The sequence below is a fragment of the Opisthorchis viverrini genome (genome assembly GCF_000715545.1).
Source record: "Opisthorchis viverrini unplaced genomic scaffold opera_v5_124, whole genome shotgun sequence".
Lineage (NCBI taxonomy): Eukaryota > Metazoa > Platyhelminthes > Trematoda > Opisthorchiida > Opisthorchiidae > Opisthorchis > Opisthorchis viverrini.
The window spans coordinates 1,060,992-1,077,640 of NW_008751781.1; the positions used below are offsets into that span (position 1 = coordinate 1,060,992).

The following is a 16,649-nucleotide window of genomic DNA, read 5'->3' on the forward strand; positions in this document are numbered from 1 at the left end:
GAAAGAGGTTGCGAAACGTTTGAGTGCAGTAGGTGCTACTCGCTTTGCAGGATGGGGACCGCGTGATCCCCACTGTGCCTGGTTGGAGACACTGCCTGCTTTGGATGCCAACCGATGTTGGTGGCATTCGTGTTGTCAGTTTCTATCCAGATCACCTGAATGAGTGTCTGGAGGTGTATGCACCGCGGAATGATTGTAGCAAGCTAGTACTAAGTCCCTTCCACGTCCACCTTTATTATTTTGTTACAATAAGGCTTTCAAATAAATCGTGACTACGGCAGTGACGCATCGTTGTTCAACACTGATTTCATGCTGTCCGTAGTGATAATGGCGGCTTAAACAGTTTGGCCATGTTGCCCAGAAACCCGAAGGTAAGATTTGCATACATACACTGGCTTCCTTTGCATGTCCAAGATGGCGTCGTCCTTTTGGAAGACACATTTAATCAGTGGATTGGGTGGTTCAGTCCCATTACCATAAGGGGCTAGATGGCCCAGTGGTTAGAGCGCAAATTTGCCGCCGGAAGGTCCGTAGTTCAAACGAGACCTCTGCCACCCGACTTCCCCTGTCTAGGCTTGGGCAACCTGCCAGTATCTCAGCCCTCATACTTCTTTTGGGTGGCAAGGCAGCTTGGCCCCGAAAGAGTGGTACAGCTGAACGATTGTATTATTTTTATTTTAAAGTACCGTACCGTACGCGCTGCTCGATTCAGAACTGGATCCTGCGCTTTGTATCTTTGACCGCCGTTCGTAGGCATCGACAGTACGAAACATCTGTGGCAGCAGCTCACAGTCACAGGAGCCAATTACATAAGCAACTTTGATCTGCGAAGCAGCAGGAGCAGCAATTCCCTCATAGGTTCCGAAGGTTATCTCGTCCGCCGGGTCTGTTGGAGCCTTGTTCCGTCTGTTTGTTTTTTGGCATCAAGACAAAGTCAGATAATAGACCACTATTCAGGCTGTAGCCCCAAACACCCACCCAGTTTCTTTCATTTCAATTGGAACTCCACCCGGAGAAGTCAGTGGGCAGGAATTCCTTTGCAGGCGTTGTGTGGTAGTAGGCCCATCAGGATTACTTCGAGAATACCGGAAGAATTGCTTTATTTCTCCCAATAACCACACACCTCTAACTGTGCTGAAGCTGATTCTTATCTAAATGAATCATGCAATTCCAGAGTGTTAAATCAATTGTTCCGATGCTAAGAAACCATGATTATCCTTTCTGATGTGCGTTCGAATATCTTACGCTGTATTTGTGAAGGAGCGCACGGTAACGCCATGGTGCTGGTTGAACTGTTCCCCCATTCGAGTTCTGCGATAACTCAGATGCCTTTCCTGTGGTCGGGTCCTGTGATGTTTGAAGCTTCCGTCGGAGCAGTATTTCTACGGGTGACACTCCATTAGACAAATTCGGGTTAGGCGTCGCTCGATATGCCAGTGGCAACCTTTGCAAAAGCTCGTCCTGTTTTTGTCCTTCTAACTGACGGAAGCAGACTCATAGGTCAGACTTTTCGGCCAGGCACTAAAATGATAATTTTCTCTGTTATCCTTGCTCTTTTCGCAGCTTGGTTTGATGCCGGGACAGAAAAATGGCCTCGAACTTGTTCATCAATATGCGTTTGAAGTTGTTGACTTCAGTTCTCAGTATGGCTCTGAGAGCGGCACTGCCAACACTGCGGGAAACTTAGTTGGGCCTTGTCAAGTCTACCCGAATTACTGTGACTCCAGTGCCACCTGTTCATTCGTAAGTGTCACTGTTAATGTTTTGTGCGTCTTTTCAATGTTTTGCGGTCGTATCAGTCCTCATCGTCACAGGCTATCTCTAAATGCGATTCTTTGAGCACCAGACTTTTAAGGAAGGTGAAACAACGTGACTGTTTCCGGTGGTAGAAACCCGACCCATTTTTCTCATAAACGGGTAGTACTCAAAATATATATATATATTACAATAGAGCTCAAAAATGTAAATCTTAGGTTTTTCCACCCAGCCGAAGATTCTCCGACTAACCGGGTCCTAGTTTGAAAGAAAAACGCTAGGGAATGCGAAAGCTGCGGCCGCCGTGGGACTGTTTTTCTCCGGTTGAATAACCTCGCGGGCTGGGGCTAGTGAATTCATTTCTCCACCACTTTATCCAACTCTTTCCTTTGAACTGATTACTTGGTTTTAGTTATGTTTCAATCAGACTTGCATTACGAACTCCTCACCAGCACGAAAAGATGCAGCTTTTTGGTCATGCATCGTTCATGCCGAATCATCATTTGCCAAAAAGAATGCTGCTTTTCGTGCGCAAGCAGTTAAATGGATAACCTTTGACCTGAAAGAAGGGCGTGAAAGTGACTGAAAAGTTTTAATACTGTCGGTTTTAGTTGCCTTTCAGGACGAGGTCTGCGTGGTCTACTCCCTGCCAAATATGACTACTAATCGATATCAGTGGTCTTTGCGTTATCAGTTTCTGCCCAGATTATTTGAATGAGTGTCTGGAGGTGCAGGCACCCCGGGATGATTGTGATAGGCTAGTGCTTCCCCCATACACCTTTATTCTTTTCTCCACAACAAGGCTTTTAAATACATCATGGTTGTACAACAGCGAAGCGTTTGTGATGAACATTGATGTGCTGTCGCCGATGATGATTGATGTCACCAATGACAGTAGTGTAACTGTAGGACACCAGCAGTATTCAACCATACAACCTTGTTTGAGCAGGGATCTCTCGGGTCGGGCTCCAGAGAATAAAACACTTCCTTGCATCATACTCGGGGAGAGATGGCTCAGTGGGTAGAGCGCGAATTTGACGACCAGAAGGTCCGTGGTTCGGATGTGACCGCTTTATCTCGACTTTCCTGTCTAGGCTTGGGCAACGTGGCAGTATCTCAGGCCTCGTGCTTTCCTCGGGTTGCATGGCAGCTAGGTACCGAAAGGATGTTGCAGCTTAACGATTTATGGATTTTGCGGCATACTCAGTATACGGCCACTTTTTCTGCCCTATTGTATTTCATCCCAGTATGTGATCCCATTGTTTAATTTAATTGATTTGCATTTGCATTCATCCAGTGTGCTTTGCAACCTATTGATTTTTCCACTGCTCTGATCAAAGATTTCCCTTTCACTACTCGCTTTCCAAACAGCGCACCTTTGGTCAGTGGTGGCACGACTGCCCTTCGGCAATTCCACCCGTGAACTCGCGACCGGATGACTACTGTAGTGAAGATTATGTTGATCTCTACTTCGATGTACCCGTTGTGCCTATCCGACTTCAAATCTTTGAAACCTACAATCCAGGTGCAATTGTGCGAATTCTGGCCTGCTACCGCACACAGCCCGCAGATGGGCCAGTTAATGCTCGGACACTGCAATGGGTTACGTTGTGGAAAGCACCAGAACCGGTGGCCCATCTCTCACCGTCCAGATCGAGATTACTACGACGGCTTCAACTACTATATACTGCGTCTAATGCCGCGGATGACGGTCAGGCGTTGACTTTGGCGCCTCACAGACAGACGAACTGGTCCTCACGCGTCCTACCAGATTCTGATATCAGAGATCGCATTTGTTCCAGTCAACCTCGACGAGCACGTGTCTTTCAGCCGCCGTTGGTGGGTTTTTGAAATTTCTGTTGTTTTGCCGCGTGCACCTCTGTTGTGATTAGCATGCCCCGTTCATTAGTTTTCTCTGACTCTCCAACCAACGGATTACTGCGAATCCGTTGCGGTGTCGTAGTGTGTGTACTTCTTAAGACCTTCTGAGCCATGATGTCTTCACTCTGACACCCACAGTTTCTGGTACCAGGTTGGTTAGTTGATAGAGGCTTGTCGAACACAATCTCCAGATCCTCCCGTTTATGGATTAGAATAGACACGACGACCTGTTCCTTAAAAAACTTTCACGACTGTATTAGTATGTCTCATTTGTACTGCAGTGAAGCATCGGTGTTGAATACTGATGTCATGCTGTCAATGATAATGATGATGATGAGGATGTCTCACACCATCATGCTTTTGAGCCTACCTTAACCGTGTTGCTTTCTAAGTGTGGACGCCCTGACAGTTTCCCGGACCGTGTATAACTGTGAATGTATAAATATCATAAAAGCGTTCTTTTTGTGGTATCTAGCGGGATTCGAATAAAAGCTAAAATTTATCACCAAGTTGTATGCGATCCGTGAAAGTAATGAGGACTGGTGAAACGCAGTAGATATCATGTTTGTTGGTTCTTCTATGTACCAGCTTCAATTTATTCAATGCATATGATTTAACGTTCTTTACTGAATGCTTCTCTGTGCAAATCCTGGGCTAAGTGCTGGTCAAATTAACTCGGTTCCAGTCAAAAAGAGTCGTGTACTGTGTGTCCACATTTTTGTGACATCTACCTTTCGACATGACGGACTACCAGTCTGTGCTAGTCATATATACAAAAAGAATTATCATCCTGACGTTCCGCCCTAAATTAAACATTCACCAGGTTTTCCTCGCTTGGCTGTTGAAAGCTTGTTTGCCCGAGAGAGGATTACAAGAGATCCGAATCCGCACTGGAAAAAACGCTTCTTCCACATTTCCTCACATCACTTTGACCGATGTAGTTGCATCTTTCAAGATCTTCATAGTTTCCGGAGTGAATTTGTGGTAATTATCTCCGTGAATACCACTCAGCTTCATGTCTTCCCGTGGTCATTGGCCTTGACCTATTCACTCGAGTTTGTCTAAGATACATGTCACCTGCCGCTCGGTGGTCCCAACTTCCACTTTGAACCAAACATTCTTTTTGTGAAAATTGTACGGTAAGCATGGATAGGATGTAACATTTACGTGGTATAAATGCTGTCATTCTTGCCGGCTGTTTTATTTGCGTGCATTTTATTCTGCGCTCCCTGTTCTCAGAGCAAAATATCTCCCTATCCGATCGACTTGATTCGGCTGGAATTGGACGGTTCTCGGTGCAGTTATTTTACCGAACTGGATGCAGTTTGTTTGACTGGCTGGGCTGAAGTTCCTCGATGGCCTGGATTCTCTCAGCTTGAAGGCACCAATTCACTCACACTCTGAACCAGTGCATTATAATGCACCGCGTACCGGGTCAGCTACAGCCTCATTTTTCTCCGAATTATTGCGACCGCGCACACCGCAGTTGTGCTTTTCTCCAGAAAATGTGAGCGTCATCTGTTTTCGCCAGGTTTCCCCAGTTACTATCCCATCTAACTACATTCCGCTTCCTTGTAAGGTCAGCTTGGCGTAAGAAAATAACTTTCGCAGTTGTGTGTTGGGTAGATATGACCGATTTGGTTCAGTCGTTAGCAAATTTACTGACTGCAAGGTACGTGGTTCGAACGCAGCCTCTGCATGTTGACTGCTCCTGTCTAAATTTAGGCAAACTGGCAGCTCTCGTACTTTCTTTGGGTGGTATGGTGGCTACGCATCGAAAGGATGTCAAAGCTGAACGTTTGTTGTTATATCATTATTATTATTATAAAGGCTTATTCGTTTCCATGATGAAACAGCATCCCCACTCTTACGCAGGTCTTTACTGAACGTTCCACAACCGTTCTCCTCTTATACATCTTATACATCGTGAACTGTTTTTCCAAGTGCTCCGTTTGTAAGTAAGAACCTCTGCCTGCAATAGATTCATATTCCTGTACATGGCTTGACTGAAAGACCATTTTGGGGTAGGCGAGATGGCTCGGAGGTTAGAGCGCGAATTTGCTGACCTGAAGGTCCACAACTCGAATCCTATTTCTGTATCTTGACTTTCCCTGCCTATGTTTGGGCAACCTGACAATATCCCAGCCCTCGTACTTTCTTCCGGTGGTGTGAGAGCCAGGCACCGGATGGATGTTACAGCTGAACAGTTTTTTAAACTTTTAAACACACTGTCATTGCCGTGCCACCCCAAGGTAGCATGAGGATTAAGATACTTCCAGTATGTCCAAGCCCAGACAATACCAGTTGAGATGCTGAGATTGGGTTCGAACCATGGATGTAGAACTGTATTTAAATCTACGTGGTTGTACAACAGCGAAACGACGTTGTTCCACACTCGTGCTGCGGTCGTTGTGCCTTCTAGTGGCAACCAAGTCCCTTAATATTGGCGTATATTCAATCTTACCACAAAGTATTAATCGATTTATTCCTTATCGCCTTCAAATGAACGCACTCATGAATCAACTTACTTTCACATTGTTCACAAGACTTGGAAGGCAATATCAGATTGGCTGAAAGTACAACCACAGATCAACTGATCTTTAATCAGCTGACCTGAAGGACGCTTAGTTGTTACTTGGCCAATAACCGAGCTAAAAGACAAGTGATTGACGTGGCGATACCAACAGTCAGCTGACGTCGGTTCTTTCAAGACATAATGAAATGGGAGAAAGAACAGTGAAACTGTTCACTTTGGAAATAGAATTGATTCCAACACATAGCTGCACGAAACCCACTATTTAAAATGATTGATGCGGTGATCGACATCTAAACACATCGGTAAGGAAAGTTCCTTGTTCCAGTGGGTTTTCTTCCATATCGATATCAGTGGCCTCCGGATACATCAGCAGTGAATAACAAAGAAAATAAATCGCTCTTCTAGTTCCCTGCCGTCTTGTACTTACGTACTGTAACTAAGGTTTTCCTACGAAAGGCAGGGTTGTCTCTAGATCATCGAACCGGTTACAGCAAACAGGCTGAATCTGTATTAAATAGTCCCCTTCAGTATTGGGACTAAGTGAGTTGCAGGCTCAGACACACAGTACATACAGTATGGGCACTAGATAGCTCAGTGGTTAAGGCGCCAGCTTGCGGATCGGAAGTTCCGCGGTTCGAACCCAACCTCAGCAATTCAACTGCAACCTGGCAGCCCTCGTGTCTCCTTCCGTTGGCATGGCATTTAGCCACCGAAATGGTGCTACAGCTGAACAATTTACTATATCAAGTGTTCAGTAAGGCACCCGGTTAATGTTGCCAGCGCCAGTTTTTATGAACCTTGTGCTCGTAAGCTGATCGTGGACCGCGAACGTTACAGTCCAGTTGGATTGTCGACGCAGGTCGTGTGGTGGTTGTTTGCTGAGGTGTACTCATGAAAAAATCGTTCAGCTGTAACACCATTCTGGTGCCTAGCTGTCATGCCACCCGAAGGAAGCACGAGGGCTGAGATACTGTGGGGTTGCCCAAGCCTAGACGGAGGAAGTCGAGAGGCAGCGGTTGGGTTCGAACCACGGACCTTCCGGTCAGCAAGTTCGTGCTCTAACCATTTGAACCATCTTGACTTTTGTCCACTGTCCGGATAGGTCACTCCCAACTCAACGCCTTTGTGGCACCCAGTTTTAACCCACTGTTTGCGTGCCTTTATTTCAGCATCAACTTCACTACTCGTCGCAACAGTCCTCCTTCTCGTCACCAGAACTTTCTCCGGAATTCTATCGACAGTCGCCGCTGTTGCCCATTTGCTCCTCGTTGACAAGCCCCACGATCAATACAACTGTTGCATTAGTTCCCTCCTGTTCGAGTGCACCAGTGAATAGCAGCAGTTTATGTCACCTCCCGCGTGTCGGAATGGATCTTCTGCTCCCTCGTGCAGGAGGACATCTGGTTGCTGTGACACCAGGTGCCATTTGCCCTATCACGTTGTTTGGTTTGATGCATCTAGACGAAACCGCAAGATGGCGGCATGGGCCATTCACCCGGTTGCCTGTAGGTATTTTGTTGATGTTGTGATGTTCAAGTAAACTAATTCCTTTTGAATGCACATAGGATGGGATCGACATCACGTGGTCACTGGCTCCTCGAATGAAGACTCTTTCAGATGGAAGTTATAGTTTTGGTGGCAAATAGATCGTTCATTGTGTGAGGAGATTCGTGAATTTTCAGTGGAGACTTTGTCATATGAGTGAAGCCGATCAACTTGGGATTTTCAGCATGGGCTGGCTTCACTTACAGGATGAAACCACCACTAAAAACTCGCAAATCTCCCCACACTACCAAAATGCACCTTACGATTTGCGACATATTGTTGCAATATAAGGACTGGCACAATAACAGAAACACTGCTACAGTTCCCATCAGGTTTGTTGTCACAAGCATTTTGGTCCATTTTCTTCGGTCCTCGCCGTGAATGTGTTACGGTGATCATCTGGAACGGTTGTATGTTCCAACTTTGGAACAGTCCCTGTTGAGGCAGAATGGTATTTTTAGACACTGTGATCCACTGATGAGTTTGAATAAAGCGGTAAGAACAGTAAAGTTGCGGAATGAATTAGTTACGTACACCCTCCTCTGCCGTGAAGCATGTAAAAGAGGGTAGGCTACGTGATACAATGTAGCCTAACACAGCTGTACAATTCTAAAACAACGTGGCCGATCAATTAAATTAAGTCAATCTCATTGTGACCCTTAGGTCTTTCTGAGCGCAGTGGACAGGCTTAAAGCGACCAATCAATATGGCATCAAGGAACTTCAGTCTCTGTGCCCGCCTGCTTCGTGCCAAAACCCGGGACTACCAGTTGAGTTCAGTTCTGTGACCTGTGTCGATTAGATGCCTAGCTATGGACGATTTGACCCTGGTTTCGATCAGCGTTGAGTTGGGGTCAGTTAAGTTTTTTGGACACGTGCTCCTTTGCTCGCGTTTCAGGCATCCTGTCAATTTTACTGGTACATTTATCATTACAACTGCGGGCGAGTTAAAAAATACAATGAGTTGTAGATAAAACTGAAATCAACATTTCCATTGGTGGCGTTCGTATGGCCTGTGTATGCTTTAACACACAGCTATACCGCGTTATAAGTCCGGTGGAGGTATACATTTAGTGTCCTTTTAAACAAACTGATATCATGATCACAAATGTAAGGAACATCAAGTCATATGTTCTTTTTCGGTAATATGAGTAACACTGTCAATTAATCCCTTAGGACAAGGTGCTTCTCGACCAAACGGTCACTTTTGTACAAGCAGATTCTCGTAAATTTTAGTGGTTTCTCTGGTCGACGTAGGTTTTCTAAATACCGAGCGCAACGTCGCACCTTTGCTATTTCTGGTGATCAAAGCGTCCGAAAACGAAATTTGTTGTATTGTTCGAATTCACGTGTGACTGAAATGCTTTGGAGGGAGATAACTGAAACCAGAGTGCGGGTATTTGGCCTGTTCCCCCGCTTGAGATAAGTAAAATATCATCCACATGTCTTTTGTACAGAAGTCCTTGTTGTATGTAAGCTTCCGTCCTTATCATGTTGTACGGAGAAAACTATAAGAATATCATTATCCCAACGAAAGGCCAAAATTGCAGGTCGTAGGAATTAGGTTAGAGGTGGATGATCAAAATGAAACTGCGACTTTCCAAAGTGTTACTTCAAGTTGAGCTTATTGGAGTCAACGTTCACTGAAGACCAATTAGACTTGCTAGAAACCGTTTAGTATTGGAAGAAATGCATGATCGAACATCCGTACTCCAGTTTTCCTTTAACCTTGAGCTCGAGATAGCTCAGTGGTTAAGGCGGAAAGTCCTTGGTTCGAACCGACATCTGCATCTCCATTGCTCCTTTGTAGGCCTGAGTAACCCCGGGGTATCTCAATCCTGGTGCTTCATTCGTGTGGCATGTCAGCTAGGGATCGAAAGGGTGCTGGTTGTGAATGGATGTAGCATTATTGTTATTGTCCATAGTCGTGATTCTCATCCCTATCTTATGGCCGCTTCCCGTCTATTCTCTCTGTATTTCAGTACGAGATTCTGCTTCGTATATTCTCCTATCTGGTCCTTTAACCTGAGCTCGAGATAGCTCAGTGGTTAAGGCGGAAAGTCCTTGGTTCGAACCGACATCTGCATCTCCATTGCTCCTTTGTAGGCCTGAGTAACCCCGGGGTATCTCAATCCTGGTGCTTCATTCGTGTGGCATGTCAGCTAGGGATCGAAAGGGTGCTGGTTGTGAATGGATGTAGCATTATTGTTATTGTCCATAGTCGTGATTCTCATCCCTATCTTATGGCCGCTTCCCGTCTATTCTCTCTGTATTTCAGTACGAGATTCTGCTTCGTATATTCTCCTATCTGGATTTCAGATCCATCTGTCGTGCGGCCAATGTTTCTCGGTAAGCCGTAATTTTAACCAACAGGCCTGTCAAATATCCTTCTCTCAGTTGTATAACCATGTACTGTGTACATGTATATCCATGTGCTGGGTCCTGTCTGGCTCATTGAACGGTTATGTCGGCAGCTAACGCAAAAGCCAAATGCATGGAGTCCGGTTTTCAAAGGTGTACTCCAAATCTGAATGTCTGCGGTTTAAATGGAGGAGACCTTACGATTCGATCACTGATCGTTCGGTCATAGAATATATATCAATATACCAATATATCAGCACCGTGAAATAAGGCCTCAGTAAAAAATGAATAGAAATAGGGAAGGTAGAGACTTGACGCGAAGAAGTCCTGTGCTCTTAGGAAAGCAGTGAATTATAAGGTGCGTACATTTTTGGGCGGCGTTAAAATAGACACATCTGGGCATCATGGCAAAGTAAGTTGTTCTCAGTGGGGTTAACCCAGCGTTCTTTGCGAACCTCACCACAGATTGGTTTCACACACAACGACGGACGAACTTTATCTGGGCAGTCCGGTTAGGAGACCACAGCATGCGAACCACTGGGATCACTTGCGTGCCATGTCTGATAGGAGGTTGAGATGGCTCAGTGATTAAGACGTGAACCCAGTGACTGGAAGGCCCGTTGTTCGAATCTGACCTTGGCACATCGACTGCGTCTGTCTCGGCTTGGGAAAACTTGCAGTATCCTAACCGTCGTGCTTCCTTCAGGTGGCCTGGCAGATAAACGTCGAAATGGTGTTGCAGCTGGACGTCTCGCAGGGTTTCCAAAACACCATCAAACGGGATCACATGGACCGCAACCAAGAGGCGCTAAGATTCCACTTTCATTTCTCATTGAGAGTCTGTTCCGCGCGAACCTTTCCCCTATAGTAGCTTGGAACAGTAAACCCTGTCCACTTGGCTAGACGGTGATTGGACATACGCAGTACCAACTATCGTCTATTTTTGAAGAGCATGGTCACAGAAATAAAAGGTAAATGCAGATGATGAATGTGGAAGGGTTACAGGAGAATATTCGGTAAAAAGGTAGAAGCGTCTCATTCCGAGTCATACTGGGTCTGGTGTGAGATTCAATGGCAAGAATGTACACTCAACGCCATATACCACGCATAAAAGTGTCGCCGGTACGCAGAGAGCCTATAGTGTCAAGCAAACACAAGTCACTGACTGTGACCTTAGGGAGTCTCAGTCCAAAAGCAATCCTGGCGTATTGAGGAAGCAGATCCCTCGATGGTGGTGATGGTGGAGCAAAAGGTCCGCATCACAACCAATTGCACGTAGGGCAAAGGCACATTCATCAGCACCATACTTCTGCTTCTTCTCATTCTACTCAGTCACTCCGCTCCCTTCCGAGACTATGCTTACGTCTATCACAGTTGCTCGGCGCTCCCAAACAGCGATTAGGTCAGGTTTGATGAAAGACGTCGAAGTAGGTGCTCTCAACTCCTCAAAGACGGTGTACCCCAGTCGACGGAGACGTTTTGCGAGTTCCCTTGCAACCCGATTATGATCCGGCAGGGCCGCAAAATATGCACCAAACTCTCCGGTTGACCGCGGTTTTTATGACAGAAGATCGTCTGGCCACTATGGCCACACCGAGCACCTCTAACTCCCGTCCTAAGCAGGTTGCCTCGGAGCTGGATACCGCGGTCAAATATCCGAGGAAACGCTCGTTCTGGAAACAAACCATCGGTTCAAAAGAGGCGAAGCGAGCGTCAACACTCCGCAAGCAACCGCAAGCTCTTCTTTAGAGTTTACGTATGCACCATAGACTCGGATCGGAAGGCTGAGATCCTGAACAACCTTGCCAAATGCGGAATCGTACTCAGCACTGTTCTAGCTATCCTGTTTTGTCCTCAAGTGCCCGCTTACGCGCCACTTCATTGGGTAATTGCTGAAGCTAGCCAACTCTTGCTATACTACAAAAACACCGAATAAGACAACTGGGAATTTGACTGTGGTCCTCAAACTAAGCGGTCACGTTTTACAAAAATAAAGTAATTCAGCTCTTACAGTTATCTTGCCTACAGATTCTTTAGATCTAGTGAAATCCGTTTCTGATGCAGTGTGCATCAAAGCATGATGCTACCGTCGACATTTCGTTCACAGTACTTTATGCGAACCAGTACCATTTAGGAAACAACCATCCACATAATTCAAGACAATTACTCTCTCTCTCTCTATCTAGTTATGATTTCCACACCTAGATTCATAATACCTTGGATTGCGCACTTCATGAGAACGTCGATGACAAAATCGAACAAAAGGGACAACTCCCTCACTTGTGGGCGAGCTTTGGGATTTCCGACCCCACGAAGAATGTTTGCAAACTTCAGGGGCATCTATTAGTGCATAGGGGACGATAGCCATAATACAAATCAGGTGTATGCACTGATAAAAGTTTTCACTGTGGTTGACAGTAGTTTACGGAAGCGATTTGCAGCATGTATAAAATAAAGGCAATATACAATGTGGAGCAAGCCAAAAGGGAAATTATCATATGCGAGAGTCCCTTGGTGAAAGTCCGGACGGCGGGAACGTGTTTTCTTCGCAGTATAGCTGCTACACGTGTTCCATCCATAATTGTCCGTGGACTTGGAGTGTTTGGCTGACTCCTTGCTCCCTGCGCGCGCGCGAGTCTGTGTGCTGATTGTGTTCGGTTTCCGTATAAGTAGATCCGTTTGCGCGTACGTGGGCGCGTCAGCACGTGAGCAGTTGCTACGCTCACCAGACGGTGCAAACAATCGACGTCTGATTAGTCACCTTGATGTGACATGGTTGTGGGGATGAAAAAAGACAAGTCTCCTGATCCAGTGAGCGACTGTGAGCTGAACAGTCAAGTATGTGGGTGACTGGGTTGCTACACATCCACCGCTGGCAAAGAATATCTTTAAGAGTCAGTCGAGATCTCTTACAAAGCCTAGAAAAACCGTGATTATTTGCGTGGTCTCGCTCAGGCACTTGTTTGTCAGCCCTGTACCAGATCGAATTCACCCTTCTTGATGCTCTCGGACTTGCTTCTCACGCACCTAAGATAGGTGTTGCAGTGGACCCAGTAGCTATACTACGAAGGTCGTGAGAATTATGCTTCTTTGATCGGAACGATTAACGATTGACCTTAGTTATCCAGTTTTCAAATGTCTGGGATGAACCTAGTCAAAGCGGAAACAGATTCATCTACTCCTCTGAGTAACGGTGGGTCAAGCTCATCTAGTAGCCGGAGGGCGCTTCAAGTCAGAAAGCCTGATGAGGGGCTAAACTCACAGACCACGACTCAAAATGAAGGGATTGAACGAAACACCTAGGTACGTGGTCAGATATTGTGGAAACTATTCCGACTGCCTATCTAGACGCTGGTTCTTTCTATGTATTACATGGGTTTCCAATATCATCTTTGATGAGCTTATGGAGGATCAATCAAGTCTTGTTTTGTGGATTAGCTAAAACATTTTCCAAAAATTCTCTATCACACCGATCCATTTCATCTCTTGAACTTGCTGGTCCCACCACTTCTCATTCTCCATACGTACAGTATGTTTGAGCTCGATCAGCCCGCCCAGCCACACTGAGTCTGAAGCAGTGGAGCGCATCGCATCAAGGTGCCCGTTCGGAGCACCAGTGGTTTACATGTTTGCGCTCTGGAACACCAAATTGGGAGTTCTTGGCGTCATGAATCAGATCAGTAATGCGGAAACACCATGTAGATCACGTGGTCGCACTCCACTGGTTGTGTTCGTTAAGTCATTTGTTTCATATGCCAACTAACCGTTCGTCCCGTAGAGTCCTGTCCACCTAACCTTTTTTCGCTTGGAGACGACCCAGGGGTGGTCAGTTCATGGTTTGGCAACAAAGCATGAAAGCCTTTTGGTCAACTCAGTCGCGTTGCTAAATGCCGTCTCCCCAGACGGGGACCCTGATACAACACAAACCAATGCTCAATGAACTTGACAGATACGGTTGTCAGGCAGCTACTTGCGTTCTTGCGTCAAGGCAATCGCCTTCACTGTGTACTTCTCACTTCCTGTCGTAACAACTTCGTTTGTGGCCAGTGCACAGATTGGGCCATCGCCTCCAACGCGTGCCTCTCATTCCTTTACTCTCTCCATTCGCGCTGAAAGATATTGTTACACCTGGAATAAATGCACTTCGGTGCACGATTCATCAGCTGAATAACTGACGAGTCATCGTTGTAAATGATTGATATTACTGTTCTCTTCCTTCGTAAAAATCGTATCCAAAAATGCAATCCAAAAGGAATACTTGATTACACTCCAACACGAAATACCAGCAGCTTATTATTTTCAACCAAATCCATCGGCCTACGGGGTCAGAACATCCTTTTCACTACATTCAAACAAGGCAGACTGCGTAATTGGATTATTCAGCAAAGATCCACATAAGTTAGTCATCCTTAGTCACCTGAAGGTTGCTCACGTGATGATCTGAAACTATATCTGGCCAGGCACTCCACCAGACTTTCACAGCCTTGTTAAGCCAGACTTTGTGCTTTTCTAAATTGCTGTCCTTCGGGCATACTGGGATGAATTCTGTGTGCTACCATAAATCCCTCTATCTTAGCTGTGAACATCCAGTTCGTGCCGCCCGACTTCACTTGGCAGTGGCATATAAGAGCAGTTGGCTCTGTAGTTAGTCGAATGTGTTTGTGAAATCTGGTACACTTATGCAACACCTTTTACTCATCGGTGTCGTTGAACGGTCACCGAGACCAAAAGCTTAACCCTAGCACGTAAAGGATCCATTCTTTCACGTCCTGTGGAACACTGACTGTCGCAACATAATCGATGCAGAACTTCATTGGTGAGGTCAGTCAGGGTGCACGACTAGCAACCGGTTCCAGGTTCGTCCGAATCGATTCAGTCCCATCGGTAGCAGTTGATCAACTCCATCACATGACCGTTTCGTTGTGTTCTTTATTTATCGCTCGTCGCTGTGGAACTCTGAAAGTTTAATCGAAATACTTTCGCATCTTACCACCCCCCCCCTCCATGTGGTGACCATTTTCCATAAACACAATCTTATCACTATCACACACACAGAAAAAGAAAGACTTAATGGACATCGTCTACTGACCTGATTTTGACGCAACGTTTCAACTTCCTGCACCCTTCTGTTGAGTTTGCAATGCGTCTGTGCAGTTTGATGTTGTCCATACAAAGCATACATCAGTCAGAAAACTAAATGTCCTTTCTGATCTTACCTTTAGTTGTCTGTGCGAAGGGGCCCTTCGAGGTAGTCGCCCAATGGAGCACGTGACCATACCAGCTCAACCTATGGAGTATGATTAGTTCATCTATCGTAGGCGAGTTATTTCTTCCGAAAACCATTCGACGTACTTCAGTATTACTGATCCGGTGTTCCCGTTAAACTGAGGCGGTGCTCCGAAGACATCGATGGTCAAACAGTGAAGGTTTTTGACGTTATCATTGCTCAGCGGCCAGTTTTATGATCCGTATAACAATATGTGGCGCACCACAGCATTGTAAACTCGACCGTTAACGGGTAATCTGATGTCGTGCCCACGCCACAGTTACTGCTTCTTTGGCCTTCCCAATCAGGATGGATATATCTTTCGCGAGACCACCGGACTGATATAGCTTCCCAGGTAGACGAATTAGTCCACTACCTCGTCCACTTCCTCCGCAAGCATGAGCTTAGGATTCAGGTCCACTCATTCATGCAGCGGTAGTTCACACGTGCCTTAGCTACGCCTCCATCAACAGCATCTGAAATCCCATGTGATTTTATCCTCATTGCCTCATTTACTATCCAATCTAATTCAACTGAGTCAGGAATATATGGTTGACGATGTGGCAAATTAGGTTTTACCAAGTAAGGAAACGGAAGATCAGCAATTGTCGCAATACTTTTACTGGGTACTTTAGGCACGGTCAAACCAGGCGCGCGCAAGCACTGGATATCAGACCGAACGGTGCACTGCTTAAATCTGAGAGAAATATCCCAGTGGGTCTCGAACATAACTTAATCCCACAAATTATGAGACGGCATGTGAAAGTAAGCGTTCTAGCCGACCGTGAATTGTGGTGGACACAGAAGGCCAAAGAAATGGAAGACGCCAAGAAAACCACTAATGCCCGAAGATTATTTGAGCTGATCCGAATTATGAGAATGTGAAAGTAAGCGTTCTAGCCGACCGTGAATTGTGGTGGACACAGAAGGCCAAAGAAATGGAAGACGCCCAGAAAACCAACCATGCCCGAAGATTATTTGAGCTGATCCGTGCGGCCGGTCCCCAGAAACCACCTGTGAGCAAAACCGTCAAGGAGCGGAAAGGAGTGACCACCTTCAACAAAGGAGGACGCCTAGACCGTTGGGTCGAATACTTCGAACAACAATTGTCGTGGCCGTCAGCTGCCACTCATCTGGAGCCCACAATTGACGCAGAGCCCTGGACGGTAAACGTGGAACCACCTACGGCCTCAGAGGTCTACGACTGCATATATTCTCTCACCGAGCTTCTGGTCCGGATGACCTCCCACTCGCGTTCTTTAAAGATGGGGGTGAAGTCTTCAGTCAGCTCTTGTATGATCTGTTC

At 46.1% G+C, this 16,649-nt stretch overlaps 1 protein-coding gene across 1 annotated transcript in view; it reads left to right on the top strand.

The window, feature by feature from the left end:
- Nucleotides 1-1,208: 1,208 nt before the first annotated feature.
- The window catches only part of T265_06186 (hypothetical protein), a gene marked incomplete at both ends in the record, with an annotated part of 33,702 nt that continues 18,261 nt past the window's right edge, over nucleotides 1,209-16,649 (top strand). The window contains 7 exons of the mRNA XM_009171387.1: nucleotides 1,209-1,376; nucleotides 1,564-1,743; nucleotides 3,127-3,594; nucleotides 4,876-4,959; nucleotides 4,985-5,143; nucleotides 7,342-7,677; nucleotides 9,995-10,065. Of these exons, the coding sequence (XP_009169651.1) occupies nucleotides 1,209-1,376; nucleotides 1,564-1,743; nucleotides 3,127-3,594; nucleotides 4,876-4,959; nucleotides 4,985-5,143; nucleotides 7,342-7,677; nucleotides 9,995-10,065 (1,466 nt within the window). The remainder of the gene's footprint in view (nucleotides 1,377-1,563; nucleotides 1,744-3,126; nucleotides 3,595-4,875; nucleotides 4,960-4,984; nucleotides 5,144-7,341; nucleotides 7,678-9,994; nucleotides 10,066-16,649) is intronic.